At 43.0% G+C, this 17,521-nt stretch overlaps 2 protein-coding genes across 3 annotated transcripts; one reads left to right on the forward strand and one right to left on the reverse strand.

Moving 5' to 3' along the window:
* The first annotated feature begins 1,480 nt into the window (after window positions 1–1,480).
* LOC306821347 (zinc finger protein 395-like) lies at window positions 1,481–12,632 on the forward strand. The gene is made up of 10 exons (XM_079339713.1): window positions 1,481–1,595; window positions 4,169–4,391; window positions 4,508–4,638; window positions 4,770–4,879; window positions 4,983–5,185; window positions 5,263–5,363; window positions 5,975–6,254; window positions 6,484–6,579; window positions 8,571–8,641; window positions 9,118–12,632. Exons 2-10 carry the CDS (start codon window positions 4,185–4,187, stop codon window positions 9,227–9,229), a joined length of 1,311 nt encoding a protein of 436 aa, XP_079195839.1. The 5' UTR covers window positions 1,481–1,595; window positions 4,169–4,184; the 3' UTR covers window positions 9,230–12,632.
* A 688-nt stretch (window positions 12,633–13,320) lies between these two features.
* Window positions 13,321–15,181, reverse strand: gtf2a2 (general transcription factor IIA, 2; the record flags this gene model as incomplete). 2 transcript variants are annotated; one of them, XM_079339722.1, is made up of 4 exons in its annotated part: window positions 14,961–15,181; window positions 14,140–14,244; window positions 13,727–13,884; window positions 13,321–13,620 (listed from the first exon to the last, which is right to left on the reverse strand). In XM_079339722.1, coding segments are annotated over exons 1-4 (336 nt in total). In that variant the 5' UTR covers window positions 15,033–15,181. The 2 variants fall into 2 exon arrangements, with proteins under 2 accessions (XP_079195848.1, XP_079195847.1); XM_079339721.1 differs by lacking the exon at window positions 13,321–13,620 and having other exon boundaries at window positions 13,723–13,884.
* Between the last annotated feature and the right edge of the window lie 2,340 nt (window positions 15,182–17,521).

The following is a 17,521-nucleotide window of genomic DNA, read 5'->3' on the forward strand; positions in this document are numbered from 1 at the left end:
CACACACACACACACACACACACACACACACTATTAACACACAGTACTGCAGCGCACACAATCAAACGACATGCAGCTGTACTGTGAAACAGCAAACTGATTAAAGCTGCAAAAACATGCATGTTGCATGACCATAAAAACCCTTTAATGCCCGTGTAATTCCCCAGTAGGACTTTATGATATTTCCTATAGATGAGTTCTATAATATTCATGTAATCCAGGATTATTTGATGGTATGTCACCCTGTATTTCCTTCCACATGACTGATCTGCTTTTCTATGCATCTATGTGGATGCACATCAACACTGCTTTTCTACAGCGTGCATAAGAATCAGTATATATATGTTTGAGGTTTAGCATACATAAAAGAAAAAAGGTGTTAAAGAGATAATGCAGAAGTAAGTCAGGAGTTCAAACATGCACGTCATTCCTGCAGCGCCTGTTGGTCTGTTTCCAGTCCTGTATGTGGGCAGAGGATAGAGAATGTGTAAGTGTGCAGAAGGAGTGTTTATGGCGGCTCAGATGCATTACAGGAGGGGAACAGCAGCTCTGTGGTTGCTCAGTTGTTTTCGAGGAATGTGCTCTTCTGTATTGTCAGTTTTGAAGTGCAGAAAAAGTCAGTAAACAACAGACCTCTGTGGGGTGTGTTACTGCGCGGCTGGGCTCCGCCAATCACAGGCCAGAGCCACACCACGTGGTCCTCTTGTTTACTACGAGGCTGCAGAGCCACCGAACAGGCTGCTGGGAAAACCAGGAGCGGATCCACCATCAAACTATGGTTATGTACTGGATGTCACCTTTGACCCAGATATGTGGACATATGCGGTCCCTCGTGCATTCATCACATCCTGTGAACACTGCAGCTCCCTCTCTCTCTCTCTCTCTCTCTCTCTCTCTCTCTCTCTCTGCTGCTGCGTAAGCAAACACGACCTCCAGACTTGTTGAATGTCTGCTGACAGACTCCTCATGACCCGCCATTAAAGAGTCAACATGATGCTTTAAACATCACGCTACTTTAGGATTTGACTGAGGAGCTTTAAAGGTCTTGATTGGACTCATGCAACAGGAGCCTAAGTGTCCCTGGGGGGGCGAGCAAGTCCCTCAGAGGAATGTCACGAGATGCCTTCATCAAAAATAAATCAATAAATCAAAAAATCAATCAAAACAGGAACATTTAATTTTCAATTAACATTTATCTTTCTATTAATGAAGAAGTGAACGCACAGCTCTCCCAATCAGCAGACTCTGGTTTGTTTCTGGGACTTGACCTAGTGACCCTCTGCTTTATAATCCAAGTCCCAACAGACTGGGCCGCTGCCGCGCGCGTGCGCTCTGAAACGTGACACCACCGGTGTCTGAGTGAAACTCTTTCTTTCATCACAAACCTGTCTCTGGGTGACTCCCTCCCTCTCCCGTCAGTCCCGGTCTGATCCGGTGCAGGGTTTGCGTGCAGCCCCTTCCCTCCCTGTTCAGACTGGCTGCAGCCCTGCAGAAGCTGCTCTCACTCTCAGCTCCCATTGAGCTGCACTTGGACTCACTCAGACCTCCTGGAGGTGTTGTTGTTGTTCTTGGTGCAGGAGCCTGACGTGGTGCAGGTATGTGACAGCATGCTTTCACTCACTGCTTCATCTCCTGCCTCTTCTCTCTGTCCTGGTCTCTCTGTCCTGGTCTCTCTGTCTTGGTCTCTCTGTCCTGGTCTCTGTCCTGGTCTCTCTGTCCTGGTCTCTCTCTGATCAGTGCACGAGCTGCTGCTGAAGTTCACAAAGAGAAATGTGACTTCACCTCCTGTCCTACTTTCCCCTCCGTGCTGCTTCTCTGTCTGATCCTGACACTTCACTTACAAACATTTATGATGGTCGATCACTTTAAGACATGTCTGCAGGAGAAACTTTGCGTTTGCTTCTTTTTCTTCACTTGACCTCTTTGTTGTTGTTGTGTCGTTTTTAAGACTTTAAATATCGAGTTTCAAAAGTGAAGAAAAAGAAACCGTGTGTTTGTGTTTTTTTGACAGACTGGTGAAACTTAAAGGCTCCTTTAGTTGTTTTTGTGTTCATTGAGGACTCTTACAGTGGAGGGTGTGAGCTCGGCTCTGAAGGAATGTGATTGGTTCAGAGCTGCAGACAGAAGAGGGGTGTGTGAGTACAGTATGTGTGTGTGTGTGTGTGTGCGCTGGAGAAGTTTGCACACGTCTGTGTTGTGCTCCAGTTAAGTTTTGGTCCGTTTCTTTTTTTTTTATACTGGTTTGGCCATTTAGTCCCAGTTCAGGTGAATTTAGAGACGTGTGCAGACTCTGTTTGTGTTTCATAGAAGATCCATAAAGAAGGAAAAAGAGCAGAAAGGTTCAAATCAGTCCAACGCCTCGCAGATGAACGAGAAGCAAAGACTTTTGATTTGCTGCTTTAAAGCTTTTAATTTTTTTTTTATTTTTTTTTTAATTTCAGCTGCTGCTGATTACATAAAAGCAAAAAGTGACTTCATGTGGAGAGAGAGGGATTTGGAAACAAAGCATGCATTGAAAATTACAGTTATGTGTATTTAAGTGCAAGTGATGCTGACAAAGCGGTTGTCAACATGCAGCGACACCCTGAAGCAGCGATCATCGAATCCGGCCCCTTAAAGCTTCCCATCCGGCTCCCACAATATATATATATATATATATATATATATATATATATATATATAGATCATCTCACATAAAATGGAAATGATATCACACAGTTAAAATACACACTTTATGTTAGACATGACATTCCCCTTCTGACAGGACTTGTCAGCTGTCAGGTTTAAGCCCCGCCCCCCGCAGTGTCTGTAAGCGCCATCTTCTTTATCGGACTTTAAATTAGACTCAAATCTGCAGACTGAGCATCAATGAAGTATCACATGTGTGGCCTCGTCTTTAATCAGATCATATCCTGTCATGTCCTCTCGTATTGTAAAATAAAGCACTGAAACCACCGACTCAGAAGTTACTCCCTGAGGTCAAAGGTCAAATCAAAGGAGATGTTGTCCAGGTCCTGAAAGACTTCCTGAGTCCTTTTTGCAGACGGCTAAAAACAAAAAGTGTGAAAAGGTTTTTTTTAACATCATGATGGTTTTGATTTGAAGCTTTTGTTTCTCATTGATGATCAACATGTGGACCATCAGCTGGAGGAAACCAGCGGATGTGTTAAAGTTGGAAACAAAGCGACAGATCAAATCTCAAATCAAACATCTGCTGACAAAACAAATTAAATGTGAAGCAATTATTTCTTTGTTGATACTGTAAGTGACTGGAAATGACTCCTCTGAGTCACTGGTTTACTGGGAACCTAGAGAGGGTGGAGGGGGGGAGAGGGGGGGGGCATCAGGTTGCTATGGCGACAGTTTAGCAGTGAGGTGTAGTTCTCTTCAGTGTAAGCAGCGGATATAATGTGATAAAGAAAAATTGAATTACAGTTTAAGCCATCTGTCCTCAACAATCTAATCCTCTGTTCAGTTAGCGCCTTTAAACACACACACACACACACACACACACACACACACACACACACACACACACACACACACACACACACACACACACAGCAGTCTGACTGTAAATGACACTGCAGCCCGTGAGTCACTTAGATCTGTGTAAAATAGAACAAGTCCATATGTGAACAATTAATCCAGAGTGGAACTTTTCCCAGCTCCTAGCAGGTGTGTGTGTGTGTGTGTGTGTGTGTGTGTGTGTGTGTGTGTGTGTGTGTGTGTGTGACTTCAGAGTCAGCTTTATTAAATGTTAAATAAAGAGAAGCCACGAAGCAAATAAGACTGAATGGACAAACAAACAAACAAAGTTATTACATTTAAAAAAAATCAGATTTTTTTAAACAGAAAATAAACTCCGGGATATTTTACACATCTAGACCAAGACCAAGACCTAGACCTAGACCTAGACCTAGACTTAGACCAAGGCAGGGCGAGACCGAGCATGTCACTCACTCAGACTGAAACACGTTGAAGGGGGATAAAAATCTAAAGTGGTTTTAGAAAGAGGCGTTCTTCTTCGAATCAAAGTCATGGCGTGGAAGAATAACTGATCAGTGGTGGAGCGCCCGGTCTGACTGAGACCGGGTCGAACGCCGTGGCTTTTCTTAAACTGCGTATTTAAGAAAGGAAGCAGTAAGGTGTTTATGTTGTGTTTCAGATTCAGACGATCTCTTATGACGACACAGGCGGCGTTCAGACAGACAGACATGTTGCCAAAGACTCGTCTGGGAAAGCGCTCTCCTTTCGGGGCGCTGGTGAGCTCCACCTGCCCCGCAGCGGGAACACAGGCGGGCCAGGGGACGGGCGAGACCGGCGTCGCCACGGCAACGCTGGCCGGAGAGCATCCCGTCAGCAGGGTCAAAGGTCATCCTGGACTGAAGGTGAGATTATCTCATTCAGGGGGAGGGGGGGGGGGGTGATGATAGAGATAATGTGTACCTTTGATTGACAGGTGTCGCAGCCAATCAGAGTGAGACGTGTTTGCTTCCTCTCTCAGGTGTATTTTCAGTGCAGTGGAGGAGGGGACTCTGCAGGTGTGATGGATCAGGCGGAGCTGATGCAGAGGGACGTGTCAGTGCCTCCAGCCTGCCGCCGATCTGTCTCCTCCTGCATCGACGTCCCCAGAAGGTTGGACCTCCTCTCTCTCTCTCTCTCTCTCTCTCTCTCTCTCTCTCTCTCTCTCTCTCTCTCGTTTACGTGTCTCTCTGCACAGTTCGCTGCAAATAAATCTCCTGTCCTCCTCTCCTCTCCTCCTGCAGTCAGAGGAGTCCAGAGGAGGTGGATGTGGACGCACTGATGGCAGCGATGGTCCTCAGTAGTTTGTCCTGCAGCCCTCATCTGCACAGCCCCGCCTACCAAGACACATCAGGTACAACAGACATAGGCTGCAGTCTACAAAGTGGGCGGCACGGGGACGGGTTCAAGTCCGAAGGTGTCTGTAGAGGGAGAAACTTCATTTGTTTTTGTTTCAGCTCCTCCGATGGATTGCGGAGGCGGCGATCTCTCCGACGGCGGCAGCAGCGGCTACTTGAGCATCGGCCGCGGCAATGGAAGCCCCGCCCCCTCTCCACCAATCGCAGAGCCGGCTGGTAGCCCAGCCACGCCCCCCGACGAAGGACTGGACATGGAGCTGGAGCAGGTTCTGTTCGATGAGCCGGCGCCTCGTAAGCGCAGGGTGAGCAGATTTCACAGGCGTCGAATCAAACGCGGGCAGAGACGGCGAGAGCTGACTGGTGCGTTTTCCTCCTCCAGAACTCGGTGAAGTCGGCGTACAGGTGTCTGTGGCCGAGCTGCGGAAAGGTGCTGACGTCAGTGGTGGGAATAAAGCGTCACATCCGGACTACACACCTGTGGTGAGCGTCAGCTGAATGACAGAGATCAGGTTTCACTTCAAAATGAATGAAAAAAAAAAACACGTGCCATAAAGTCATAAAGTATAACTTTTTTAGGATGGGCATAATTTCTCACGTGTGTTAGCTTGATGCTAACACATAGTGGAAAATGCCATTAACTGGCTAACAGAATTAGCATCGCGATAATTTTAACTGACTCTATTTTACTGAGCATACTTGCACCACATGCACTCGTACTCACAGGTTTATGTTTCTAAAACTGCTGACTCATGCTAGTCTGGTCTGCTGCTCAGATCTACCTTAATAAACACTAAATGCTCTGCTCCGCTGACACTGAATGACTCGCGCTGTATGTCTCCGTGCTGCCTCCTTCAGGTGGAGGTGTGTACTACGTACTCACTTAGCGAAGCTCCTCTTTCTTATATTGAAGAGGAGCAAATGTGCACGTGCAACTCACATGTAAATATCCTGGAAGCAAACATCAGTAACAACCCTGAATATCGAATATATTCTTTATTCTTTATCTTTATTTTATATTCTTAACTGTTTTAAAATGTTACACATCTGAATGATAACAGATTCATCCATTAATCCACTGTTCCCTCTGACAGCCGTGGCGGCGAACACGAGCGGTGTTCCCGCAGTGAGGAGGATTTTTATTACACCGAGATCAACCAATGGGATCAGCAGCAGCAGCAGCAGCAGTCTCCGCCCCTTCCTCTCCACTGTAGCCCCGCCCCCGCCTCACCTACATCCTCTTCCTCCTCACCTCCGAGCCCTCCTCCTTCCTCTCCGCAATCGCCAGCCTCTCCAGTCTGCAGCGCTCTGAGTCGCTCCGCCCCCTCCGCCTCTGGCAGCATCTGGCAGGTCAAAACAGAGCACTCCTACCAGGTAGGGCGGGGCTTATCGTTAATGATTGACAGCTATCTGACTCTGTAAATTAATGTACTCTTGTTGTTTGTCCAATTAATCATAAATGTAAAAATGAGCTTTCATCCGACCTACATCAGAACCTCAGCCATGTACAACGGTTTGGTTAGAAATGACACGTCGCCATGACAACGCCGCCGATCTTTTGTTTTGTCATTTAAATCGAGCATCTTGTTCTGTCTGTTTTCAGGCTCCGCCTCCGAGTCATGTGATTTTGGCGGCAACAGATGTTTCAAACACGGCCACCTGTACTTTGACGGCCACGCCCACCACTTGCCTCCGACAGGTAAGCGATTAACGTCTATCTTTACGCACTTCAGGGGACGCTGCCCTGCTGTAGTGCTGACTCAGCACGCACTTTTTTTTTCTGGGTTAGCAGCTAGCAGCTAGCTGGATCCACTGTGAATACCGTAAATTCCGGACTATTGAGCGCACCTGGATATAAGCCGCACCGGCTAAAAATAAGTAAATAAATGTATTTGTACATATATAAGCCGCACTTGATTATAAGCCGCAGGTGTCCACGCTATAACAAGAGCTATTTACACGGAAAGACGTGACACAAAAACATTGTTTTAACTTTTAATTAAATACGTAGGCTACCGGTAACATCCGCAAATACAAAGCCTTTATCAAACAGTGTCTGTAACACGGCTGATGAAAAAGATTACCGTAATACAGTAATACATTTCACAAGAAAAAGTCCATCCATTCAGTGACAAGGAATGACTTCATCACTCACTTCCTCAGTCTCTGTTGTCGCTGTAAGTGTTAACTCTACGTGCAGCAGCTCTATGAGCTTCTTTGACAGCCAGGTCGATCGCCTTTAACGTGAAAGCTGCATCATATGTATTTCTCCGTGTGTTTTCCATGATGAGGGTGCGTGCATGAAGCGCAAAATGACTGATATTAAGATCCGATGTGACGAGGTCAAATGTTTTTGCGGCAGGAGCTCATTCTCCCCCAAGAAAAATCCATAAATAAGCCGCATCGTTGTAAAAGCCGCAGTGTTCAAAACGTGACAAAAAAGTAGCGGCTTATAGTCCGGAATTTACGGTAATCTCCTGCAGCTCTGTATCATATATTTTTTCACGTATTGATTGCTGATGAGAGAAGAAGAAAAAGATCATTTAACAGCCAACAGTTCAGAAATAAATAATCTGCATTGTTACAAAGCTGAAATTGTGGTAAAATTATAAATATCCACAACGAGAAAGGGGGAAAATATATATTTTTTTTTTTTCATTTTAGGGCCACTGAAAATAGTCTGTCGACCCTAAGAAGGGGCCGGACCCCCAGGTTGGGCATCACAGTGCCAAACTAGCCAATAGTCGCTCTCCCATCTTTTAAAACTGTGGGTGCACGTTGCTAAAAAAGTGCAGGAATCAAACATGGAGGAGTTTTACGTTGCTGTATTCGTGCTTCTCGCACACACAGAGGTTTTTGAGTGATTAATTGACACTATTCACGCCGTCTGCCTCGCGCCAAACTAAACAGGGTTTGGTCCTTTCAAGAATCTGTCGGCGGTCTCACATAACCCCTGACTCGACAGTTTGAGTTTAAGAAGTGTGCAATGCTGCAGCGCTGTCTTCCTCCTTTTGCACTCTGCAAAAACAACAAAAAGGCAGCGATCTTTTTGGCGCTCTGGCTTGAAGTTTTTGCACCAAAACGAACACGAAAGCAGCAGCAGAAAAACCCTGCAGAGTGCTGCAAAGAATCAGTTTTTATTTATGGTAAAACAGACAGTTTTGGATTTTCCCTGAGCCTCTTAGGTTACATGTTCACTGACTCCTGTGCATCCCCCTGAGAGCCAGCGTCAGCCCTGCTGTACGAGAACACACACTGCATTCACTTCTGTTTTCTCTCTCCGTCCCTGATCCTGTTCAGCTGTCTATTGTTTATTTCCTCCACCGGCACAGAGAAGCCTGTTAAAACTGGTTTTACTAAAGGGGGTGGAGAGTGTGTGTGTGTGTGTGTGTGTGTGTGTGTGTGTGTGTGTGTGTGTGCTCCTCCCTGATGGTTTTCTTTCAGAAGGAAAATCCCCTCCTGGATGGCTCGAGGTCAAATTTTTCTATCAGTTTGCCATAGAGCAGTGCTGCCACCTGCAGGCTGATAGCGAGTACTGCAGAATGTTTTTCACCAGACGGGGATAAACACAAAGGACATTAAGAGCAGAGACGCAGAAAGAACAAAACCTGGTGAAAACTGAGAAGAAGAAGAAGAAAGCAGAGACGGCTGAAAGAAACAAACTCACTCTTCTTCTCCTCTGCTCTGCAGGGTTTGACGTTTCGAGTGCGTTCTGTCAGCGTAGGGGAGCAGTGGCTGCAGCAGCAGAGCGCCCCCAGCAGGTCAGTACCAAGAACTATTTTGCTATTTTTCCCAACAACTTTTTAGTCTCTTCAGCCGGCAGCATGAATCTCTCAGGGTCGATGCGTCAGTGACAGGCTCAGATTATTATTCCAATAGTTTGACACATAGAAGAAATCATATTTTTGATATGGTACGATGTGTGGTGCCAGTGGCCGTGTGGTTCGTTGGCTTGCCCCATGTACAGGTCCGGGTTCCAGTTGGACCCGTGTCTCCTTTCCTGCATGTCATTCCCTAATCTCTCTCTCTCCTTGGTTTTGCACTCTATCCACATTATTCTGTATCTCTAATAAAGGCCCAACGAGACACTCGAAGCCTTTTAGACCTGAATAACAAAAGCAGTCAGAAGTCAGGAGTCTGATAAAAGCTTGCTGGTTCTGTCTGGAGGCTGTGGTGGCTTTGAAGCACCGACGAGGTCCACAGCGGCAGGTCTAACAGATCCCTCCGTGTCTCTCAGGAGGATCCGCGGTGAAGCCAAGAAGTGTCGTAAAGTGTACGGCATCGAGCACAGAGACCAGTGGTGCACGTCCTGTCGCTGGAAGAAAGCCTGCCAGCGCTTCCTCGACTGAACGGGCCGGGGACAGAGACAGGAAGAGGACTGAAGCGGGCTGTGGACTTCAGCCTCAACGTGGTGGATGTTTTATACTTTCTTACAGCAGACATATTTTTTGTTTCCATTTTTATACTCTTTCTAAAATGTCTAGAAGTGTCTTTTTTTATGTCTCCTGAATGTATTTTGTAGATGTTGTGTCCTGTCAGTGCAGCTATTATGACCCTGAAGCAGCCAAGTGAGGTTTTTATTTTTTATTTTTTTTATTGCGTCCGACTGACTTCAAAACCAGCCATCTGGGTCCCGATCCAAACGGATTCCAGTTTAACCGTCTGACTTGTAAGAAATCCAATTTATGGATTGCAGATTATTTCTTCTGTATTCTAAATACTTATTTACATTTAAAGGGTTTAAAGGGGAACATAGGCAGGTCACTATATACTGTGTGCACAGAATCCCTGATGTTCATCGACTCCATCTGGTGTTTTTGGAGTTTTTTAGCGACCATATTTAAAGTCTTAGAGGGCGACTACTTTCCTTTACTCTTTTCTTTTACCGCCTGGTTTTATTTGGAACGAGACAGGTCTTTAATTCTTTTTAAACAGCAAAGACTGCAAACTGATGAACACTACAAACACTAAAACCTGAACTAATGTGTCAACCCTGCAGCAGGTCAATGAAGACTGAACCCATAAACTAAGCAGAGTCGCCCCCTGCTGGTTGTCAGACAGAATGCAGATTTAATGCACCGTTAACGTGCAGTTGTGTTGAAGGACGCAAAATCTGTGTCGGTCTCAAGACCGGTCTTCAGCCCACTTTTGACTTGGTCTTGGTCTTGACTCGGTCTCACCCTGCCTTGATCTTGGTCTTGACTCGGTCTCGGTCTGGATTCGGTCTCGCCCTGCCTGGATCTTGACCCGGTCTCGGTCTTGCACTGCCTTGGTCTCGGTCTTGACTCGGTCTTACCCTGCCTTGGTCTCGGTCTTGACTCGGTCTCGCCCTGCCTTGGTCTTGGTCTCGGTCTTGACTCGGTCTCGCCATGCCTTGGTCTTGACTCGGTCTCGGTCTTGACTCAGTCTTGCCCTGCCTTGGTCTCGGTCTTGACTCAGTCTTGCCCTGCCTTGGTCTCGGTCTTGACTTGGTCTTGCCCTGCCTTGGTCTTGGTCTTGACTCGGTCTCTGTCTTGACTCGGTCTTGCCCTGCCTTGGTCTTGGTCTTGGTCTTGACTCAGTCTCGCCCTGCCTTGGTCTTGGTCTTGACTCAGTCTTGCCCTGCCTTGGTCTTGGTCTTGACTCAGTCTCGGTCTTGATTCGGTCTCGCCCTGCCTTGGTCTTGGTCTCACCTCAGTCTCGGAACCCCCCGGTCTTGGGTATGTCCTGGTCTCAGTTAGTGTGGTCTTGACAACAACACTTCTTCTACATCAATCATTCAAACCCAAAGCATGCGTCCGTAGTTTCTGTGTGTCTGTAAAGAAGGAGCTGGTGGTCCGGTCCGGTCCGGTATTAGAAACATCCGTTACAAAGAGTATTATTACAAGTATTTGAACGTATTTCCCAGCATCCCTCACTTCAGTTCAGTGAGACAAGAGGCAGCTAAAAAGGTTTTTAAGATGATGTAAATAAAAAGGATTCCCTCTGGACCCTCAGACAGGCTTCAGCAATCACTTATGTTAATGTAGCTCAAAGCTAATGCTAATGCTTGGTCTCGTAGTTCTGTAGCCACTTTAGCTTTATGCACGAAACTAACACGTCATATTTCAGTCATGTTTTCTCCTGAGCTCTTTTATTGATATCATCTCGGTGTGACGAGTGGAGGAAAAGTTATTGGATTTTTTTCTGCTGCTTCCTGATAATGCGCGGTTGATGTCGGCAGGAATAAGGTCCTATTGGTGCTTAATCTATCTGCAGTTCGTCCATTAAGAACTGACTCGAGAGCAGCTTTGAACCCTGACACCCCAAACAGAAGATCAGGTGCTCATCTCAACCTTAACTTTTTAAAAATCTGTAATATGTTCTCTAACACTCGTACTCTTCCGAAAGGTTACCTGCTTTTACAGATTAATGAAGATTTTCAAAGTTTGCCTTTTTAGAAACTCTTCCTTTATTTTCAAAACCGTCTTCCATGATGTGAAATATCTTTTAAGGCAGCCAGAAGTTGTTGGCTGTCTGACGTTCAACACTCTTTGAGCCTCCCTCTAACTTCCATCTTTAAAGGTCACATATTCTCCATGTTCCTCTAACATGTGTCCCTCGTCTGTCTACAAACCCCCCAATGATGAGAAAAGTCCAGAAAATGTGTGCTCAAACAGGCCGTTTGGAGATTTTCCCTTTGTGACATCACAAAGGGTAGTAGCCCCTCCCACAGGTGGGTGTTTGTTCTGCCCTCTGAGTCTGCCTTCTGACCGTAAAAATTAAAAATGGAGCAAGAAAGCCCAAGTACAACTAAGCCTTTCCAAAGAGGGGGCGTGGTCAGACACAGCTCATTTACATATTTAAAGCTACAGACACAGAAACAGCCTGTTCTGTGTTTTGTATCTAACTGTGGGATTGAAACGTCTGTCTTAACTTATGAAGACATTTTTCATGTCCACTTATGAATTATAAAGATCCAGTATACGGTGCTTTAAGATGTATTCGACTTTAAACTGGAACATTATTTACTAAATGAGCAAACATAGTGATGGCGAACATAAACTAAAGAGGAACAAGTTTGCTTTGCTAATAAATCACACGTAAAGGTTGCTCATTGAGCTTCCTCCACCTTCTGTATTTAAAGCAGATTTAACGCATGTTCACAGAAAGTCTTCCCGTTGTGTTCACGTGTGACGGCAGCTGTGACCGTTAATCTAAAGATCAACGTTTGTGGTGTCGGGATCCTTCAAGCTCCACTCAAAAACGCTGAAACACATTGCATGTTCCTGCCGCGACTCAACCACAGTAACAATCAGACTGTAAATATAATCCTCACTCCACTCCTCATGGTCTGACTTCCCATCATGCCTTTCTTCATGTGAGCATCACTTGGGTTGTTTCACGTTTGGAAACAGAAGCCATTCTTCTTTTTCTCTCTCTGTGGGAAACACATGCAGTATTGATCAAGAAGTCGTACAGATGAAAATACTCGATGTTTACGCAGAGATATCTATTTTATATCTACATGGTCCTTTTGGAAACATATATATACAGACATATAGAAACCAAACCTACATCTGAAGCCTTTGAAACGCTCTGATTTTAGACGTTTCTTTGCAGTGAGCTGCAACTAAAACAAAATCTCTCTATTTATATTCTGTGTCCTGTTTGTTGAGGAACAAAAAACAGTACATGTGGATCGTTGTATTCGTTTCATTTTGAAGATGCACTCTTTTATACTTGATGTGAAATCCTGATGTTATAATAATAAAGTGAAACGCTTGATTCTGACTCCTCTCGTGTGGTTTGGTTTGTCGGCACTGATGACGTCTTTATTTTTTCGGTTTGTGAAATGAATGTTTATTAAATGTGAACTGTTCGATGGGAGTAGCATTGAAGTGGATTGTTTCAGGCTGCAGCCATGACACATCAAAATAGTCCTCAAGAGCAGGCGGCCCAGGTTTAATTCTGACGTACGGCTCTTTTTCAGCAGGTCTAACACACCCCGGGTCTCTGAATGAAGGCCTAAAAAGCCCCCCCAAAAAAAATATATTTTTTAATTTTCTTCGTCACTGACATCTGGCAGCATTACAGGAAAGATTGCTCACAGAACGAGCTTCAGGAGGCCTGTTGAACTTGGAACTGTTAATCTGCTTTCCTCGAAGCCACCACACTCAGTCTTCCTCTTTATTTTATTTTATTTTTTACAACCAAACACATAATTTATATTCCTAGAATTAATTTTCCTGCAATGACCTTCATTGACAAATGTAGGTTTTTAAATCAAAGATGGACGCCAGGCTTCGCAGGACAACGAGATGAGGCCCCCTCAGGGAGGTTTCACTGACCTTGGACCCTCAGCAGCTGCCTGCAAACAGCGCCATGAACAAATAGTGTTTTATTTATCTGAACAGGAAGGGATGAAAACACTCTTTAAAGAGAGACACTCCTCGAGTGTTTAAATGATGAGAAGAGAAACTTTCCGAGTTTTAAATAAAGTTTTTATTAAAGTTGTTCCAGCTTCATAATAACAGCAAACTGAACACAAACATCATGTAAACTGATAATAAAAAAGAACTTTGCTGCAGGAACAGTAACTGGTCCACTCTGACACCCACGCACACACGCACGCACGCACACACACACACGCACACACTCCTCAGCTGTGACTCTGCTGTAATAATAAATTATATGTACAGTCCAGGTCCACCTGTGACTCCCGTCTGACCCCAGCACGCGGTCAGGAAGGGTCCTCGCTCTGCAGTGCTGCAGCCAGAGTCTGAAAAAACAAAACAGCAAATGATGTTCAAACCGCTCATGATAAATGTTTCACCCTAAAGGTGAGTCAGCGTTTCTCTTTGAACTCCCTTTAAATCTGATCTCACCACTTATCTGTCTTGTTCTGGGTCGACTCGCTCTTTCCATCACAGGCAACGATTTTGACCTTGTCGACCTTCACAAGGTCCGTCACCTCCCTGAACTCCACGTCGTTGAGCACAAACGTCCACACGTTGTCACAGAACCTGTACGTGTTTAGGGAGCCCTGCAGGACAGACGGAGAACAGCAGCTGAGAACGTCTAACAACAACGGTAAACATCCACGCTCAGAATCAAATATCTGTAACACAGGAAGTTCTTTAACTTTTAGTGGTGAACATAATGAGAACATAGTGGGAACACGTCAGACAACATGAGGAACACACAGACTCTGATCTCCTAGCCGTCCTGTCTGCTCTGCTGGTGTTCAGGGTCCAAGGGGTCAGAGGTCAAAGATGACAGGAAGGGAGCTCAGACTCACTCTGAAGTTGACTCTGTTGCGGACTCTGTTGGCGAGCGCCGTGTTGATCGCTTTATCAAACTGAAGGAGGACCTGCAGGGCGAGCTGTGGCGTGATCTGCTGAGTCTGAACACACAAACACACATTTCAATTCAACATCTATCAGCAGGAAGCCGATCCATCCGATATCCTCTGCTTTTCGTGTCAGCGTGGTGGCATCATGACGTTTTTACTTTAAATGTGCCGTCAAACACGAAAATAAATCAGTTATTCTCAGCTCGCACCGTCTCACTCTGAAAACTTTCAAATGTGACTGTAAGGCGCCCACAGATCGTCTCCATGACAACACACAGGTGATGTTGGTGCAGCTCCTACATGACAAACAACTCTCACACTTTACTTTGAAATATCCCATTATTACTATTATTATTATTATTGCATTTGAACACCTCTTTGTTTGTGAAGCCAACTCACTGTATTTATCTTTCAATAGTAAATTAATTACCAGGTGTAATCCTGCTTTGTATTACTTTTAATTACTCCTACCAACAATATTAAATACAGTATTATTAAATATTCCATTATTTTGGTTAAATATATGTATATATAGAAATGTGAATCAGATCAGAAGTGAAGAAAAAAGTGGATAACTGAATATCTAAGTGAAGTAAAAGGTCTTTCCTGGATCCTGTACTGGTTCTCGGACTGGTTCTTGTTGATTTCACTCAAAAAACCAGAAACAAAAATCAACATTTACACCTCTAACATTTTCCTCAATGACCGCCGACGCTACACTTAGCAACATGCTAATCCGAGCTAACAGGCGTCACGCTCGGGCTCACCTGTATGAGCTCGTCCAGACTCTCCTGTAGGCTGTTTCCCAGTGTCGTGTTCCTGTACAGCTGGTAAGCCATGACTGAAACTATCAGAGGAACAAATAACGACCGAAAACTCTCTCAAACACACACACACACACGGGGGGCTAACGGGGCTAACAGAGCTAGCCGATTCCCTCCACAACAACAAGAGAACCGGAACAAGCTAACAACAACACACAGCGAGTCTCCGGTTACACATTTCACAATAGTTTTTAAATTATTATTATTATTTTTTAACTGTTTTTTTAAAACAAATTTAAGTAATAAATATTATTATATATATATATATAATATAATATAATATATGATAATATATATATATAATATATATAATAATATATAATAAGTATTATTTATAAATAAATAAAGTATTTTTTAGTAATATTTAATTTTTTTAACTTTTTTTCAAATAAATAAAAAGGCAAAATAATCAAAACTTTAATTTAAAAAAAACAAGCATTTTGAAGGTATGGTTCGTTTATCTATATAGCTGCTTATAGACACGAGCTTATTCAAAGTGCTTTACAGAGGCGTAATCAGTCCATTATTGTGGATCAGTGGATCAGAGTTTATCGTCTCTGAACTGGGAAGGTCGGGGGTTCAATACCCGGCTCCTGCAGCCCCAAGTTGGATTTGTTCAAGACGATTAACTCTAACGCTTCTTTGTCGGTGGCGTTTTAATGTTTATGAATGGATTAGTTAATAGTAATTTTAAAAAAGCGCAGACAAGCTCAAGTCCTTTTGCAATTCATAAAATATTCATATTTGTGTGTATATAACAAACACGCAATACACAAATTAGACGTGCACACAAACTAGAGCACAAATACATTCACAGACAATCAAAAATATACTTGTGACCATGAAAATGTATAAGAACACATGGGCATATGAACAACATGTGTGCACATGTAAATATGTTGCTTAAAATACAAGATTCAAATGCTCTAAGAAAAGGATTTAAAGGTAAAATAAAAAGTCACTCGAAAGATTAAAAAAGGAAGAAATATGTGGCAAAAATAAGTTTTATACATAAATAGTCATTGATTAAAAGAACAACAATAAAAAGTTACTGACGAAAACTAAAATGACTTTTTTTGTGTAAACTACAAGATAATTGTAGAATAACAAAAAGGTAAATATTTCCTTTGTTTACATAAAATAAGGGTTTAGATCGATTAAGTTTTTCACTTATTTAAAACACATTTATAGTTTAATGATACCTCAGTAAAAAATGGTCAGTGTTATTTAGTTCTGCTTTTATTTTGAAGGAAATTGTTTGTTTTAGATTTTTGCAAACCTGATGGAGACTACGGAAGCCAGGAAGGACTTTTTAAAAACTCAAAAACATCACTTTGTGTGACTTATTTTGTTTGTTTTATCCTCCAGTCAAAATGATTTTCCTTTTCACAGTCTTTGACATTAATTCCCCTTTAAAATACTGTTGGTCATTAGATTTTCTCAAGTTAATGTTTTAATTGTGCTCAACTTAACAGTCATGGTTGCAAATAAAAACATCATGAATGTTCTTTTTTCACTTACAAAGTCAGAGTCACTCACTTGCCTGTAAGTTATTGATTTATGAATCTTTAACTAAGTTAGATCTTATTGAAATCAGCGAATCAAAAAGAAACTTGGAAAGATTTCAATTAAATTCCAGTAGATGGCAGCAAAATATCAAAACTGTAAATCCACCTGGTTTGTCAAAGTTCTCAACGTCTTCGTCTGTGATTGTTGAAGATAAACCTATACAGCATATTCTCTCTCTTTTTTTACAGATTTAATCTGGTTCGTTTGGTTTTATTTTTTAATATGTAAATATACCCCCCCCCCCCCCCCATCTAATTAAATACATTTAGAGAAAAGGTTTAATAATAAAACTAAAAGAAAAGATATGATGTACAATGTTTGCTGTTTTCAGCTTCTTTCATTAACTTTATGTCAAAGTAGAATAAAAATGCACACAAACACACACATACATATATATATACATATTGTTTTATATATATAAAAATAATATAAAACAAAAATCAAAGAAGCCAAAGGGCGACATCAAACAGCTCAGAATTAGATGACTTTACATTTAGAGCAGATTGAATACAACTTTCAACAGGGCTCTTAAATTCACAATATTATTACCTTTTTTTTTCTTTGCTGAAGTATTTGTTGTAATCTTAAACTAAATGTCTTTTTGAAAATAGAAAGGTATCACATTGAAATTCAAGAGGCCAATAAAAGATAAATACAGAAGACGATCAAAATAACAAATAATGTTAATTAAAATAAATACATATATCGTGTTATCCAGTTTAATGATTTTAACAGTGGTGACTTAAGAGTTCACGCTCTAAGACACTGAAGCAGAAACAAACCAGCTTTAATTCATGGCTGAATGATCATCGAGCGTTAACTTGTCTGATGGGATAAAAAGGAAAACATGCTGTGTTGACAGGTCTTCGTACACAGTCTTGGCCCCGCCCCCAAAATACCTCTCTTTAATTCTGTTTTGGAAAAAAATCATGTAA

This window comes from Symphodus melops, assembly GCF_947650265.1.
Source record: "Symphodus melops genome assembly, chromosome: 3".
Lineage (NCBI taxonomy): Eukaryota > Metazoa > Chordata > Actinopteri > Labriformes > Labridae > Symphodus > Symphodus melops.

Excerpts from the sequence above, each read along its gene's own strand:
- LOC306821347 (XM_079339713.1), top strand. The coding sequence starts at position 4,185 with ATGACGACACAGGCGGCGTTCAGACAGACAGACATGTTGCCAAAGACT. Across the intron at positions 4,639-4,769 it reads TGCATCGACGTCCCCAGAAG|TCAGAGGAGTCCAGAGGAGG; the intron begins GTTGGACCTCCT and ends CTCCTCCTGCAG. Across the intron at positions 5,364-5,974 it reads ATCCGGACTACACACCTGTG|CCGTGGCGGCGAACACGAGC; the intron begins GTGAGCGTCAGC and ends TCCCTCTGACAG.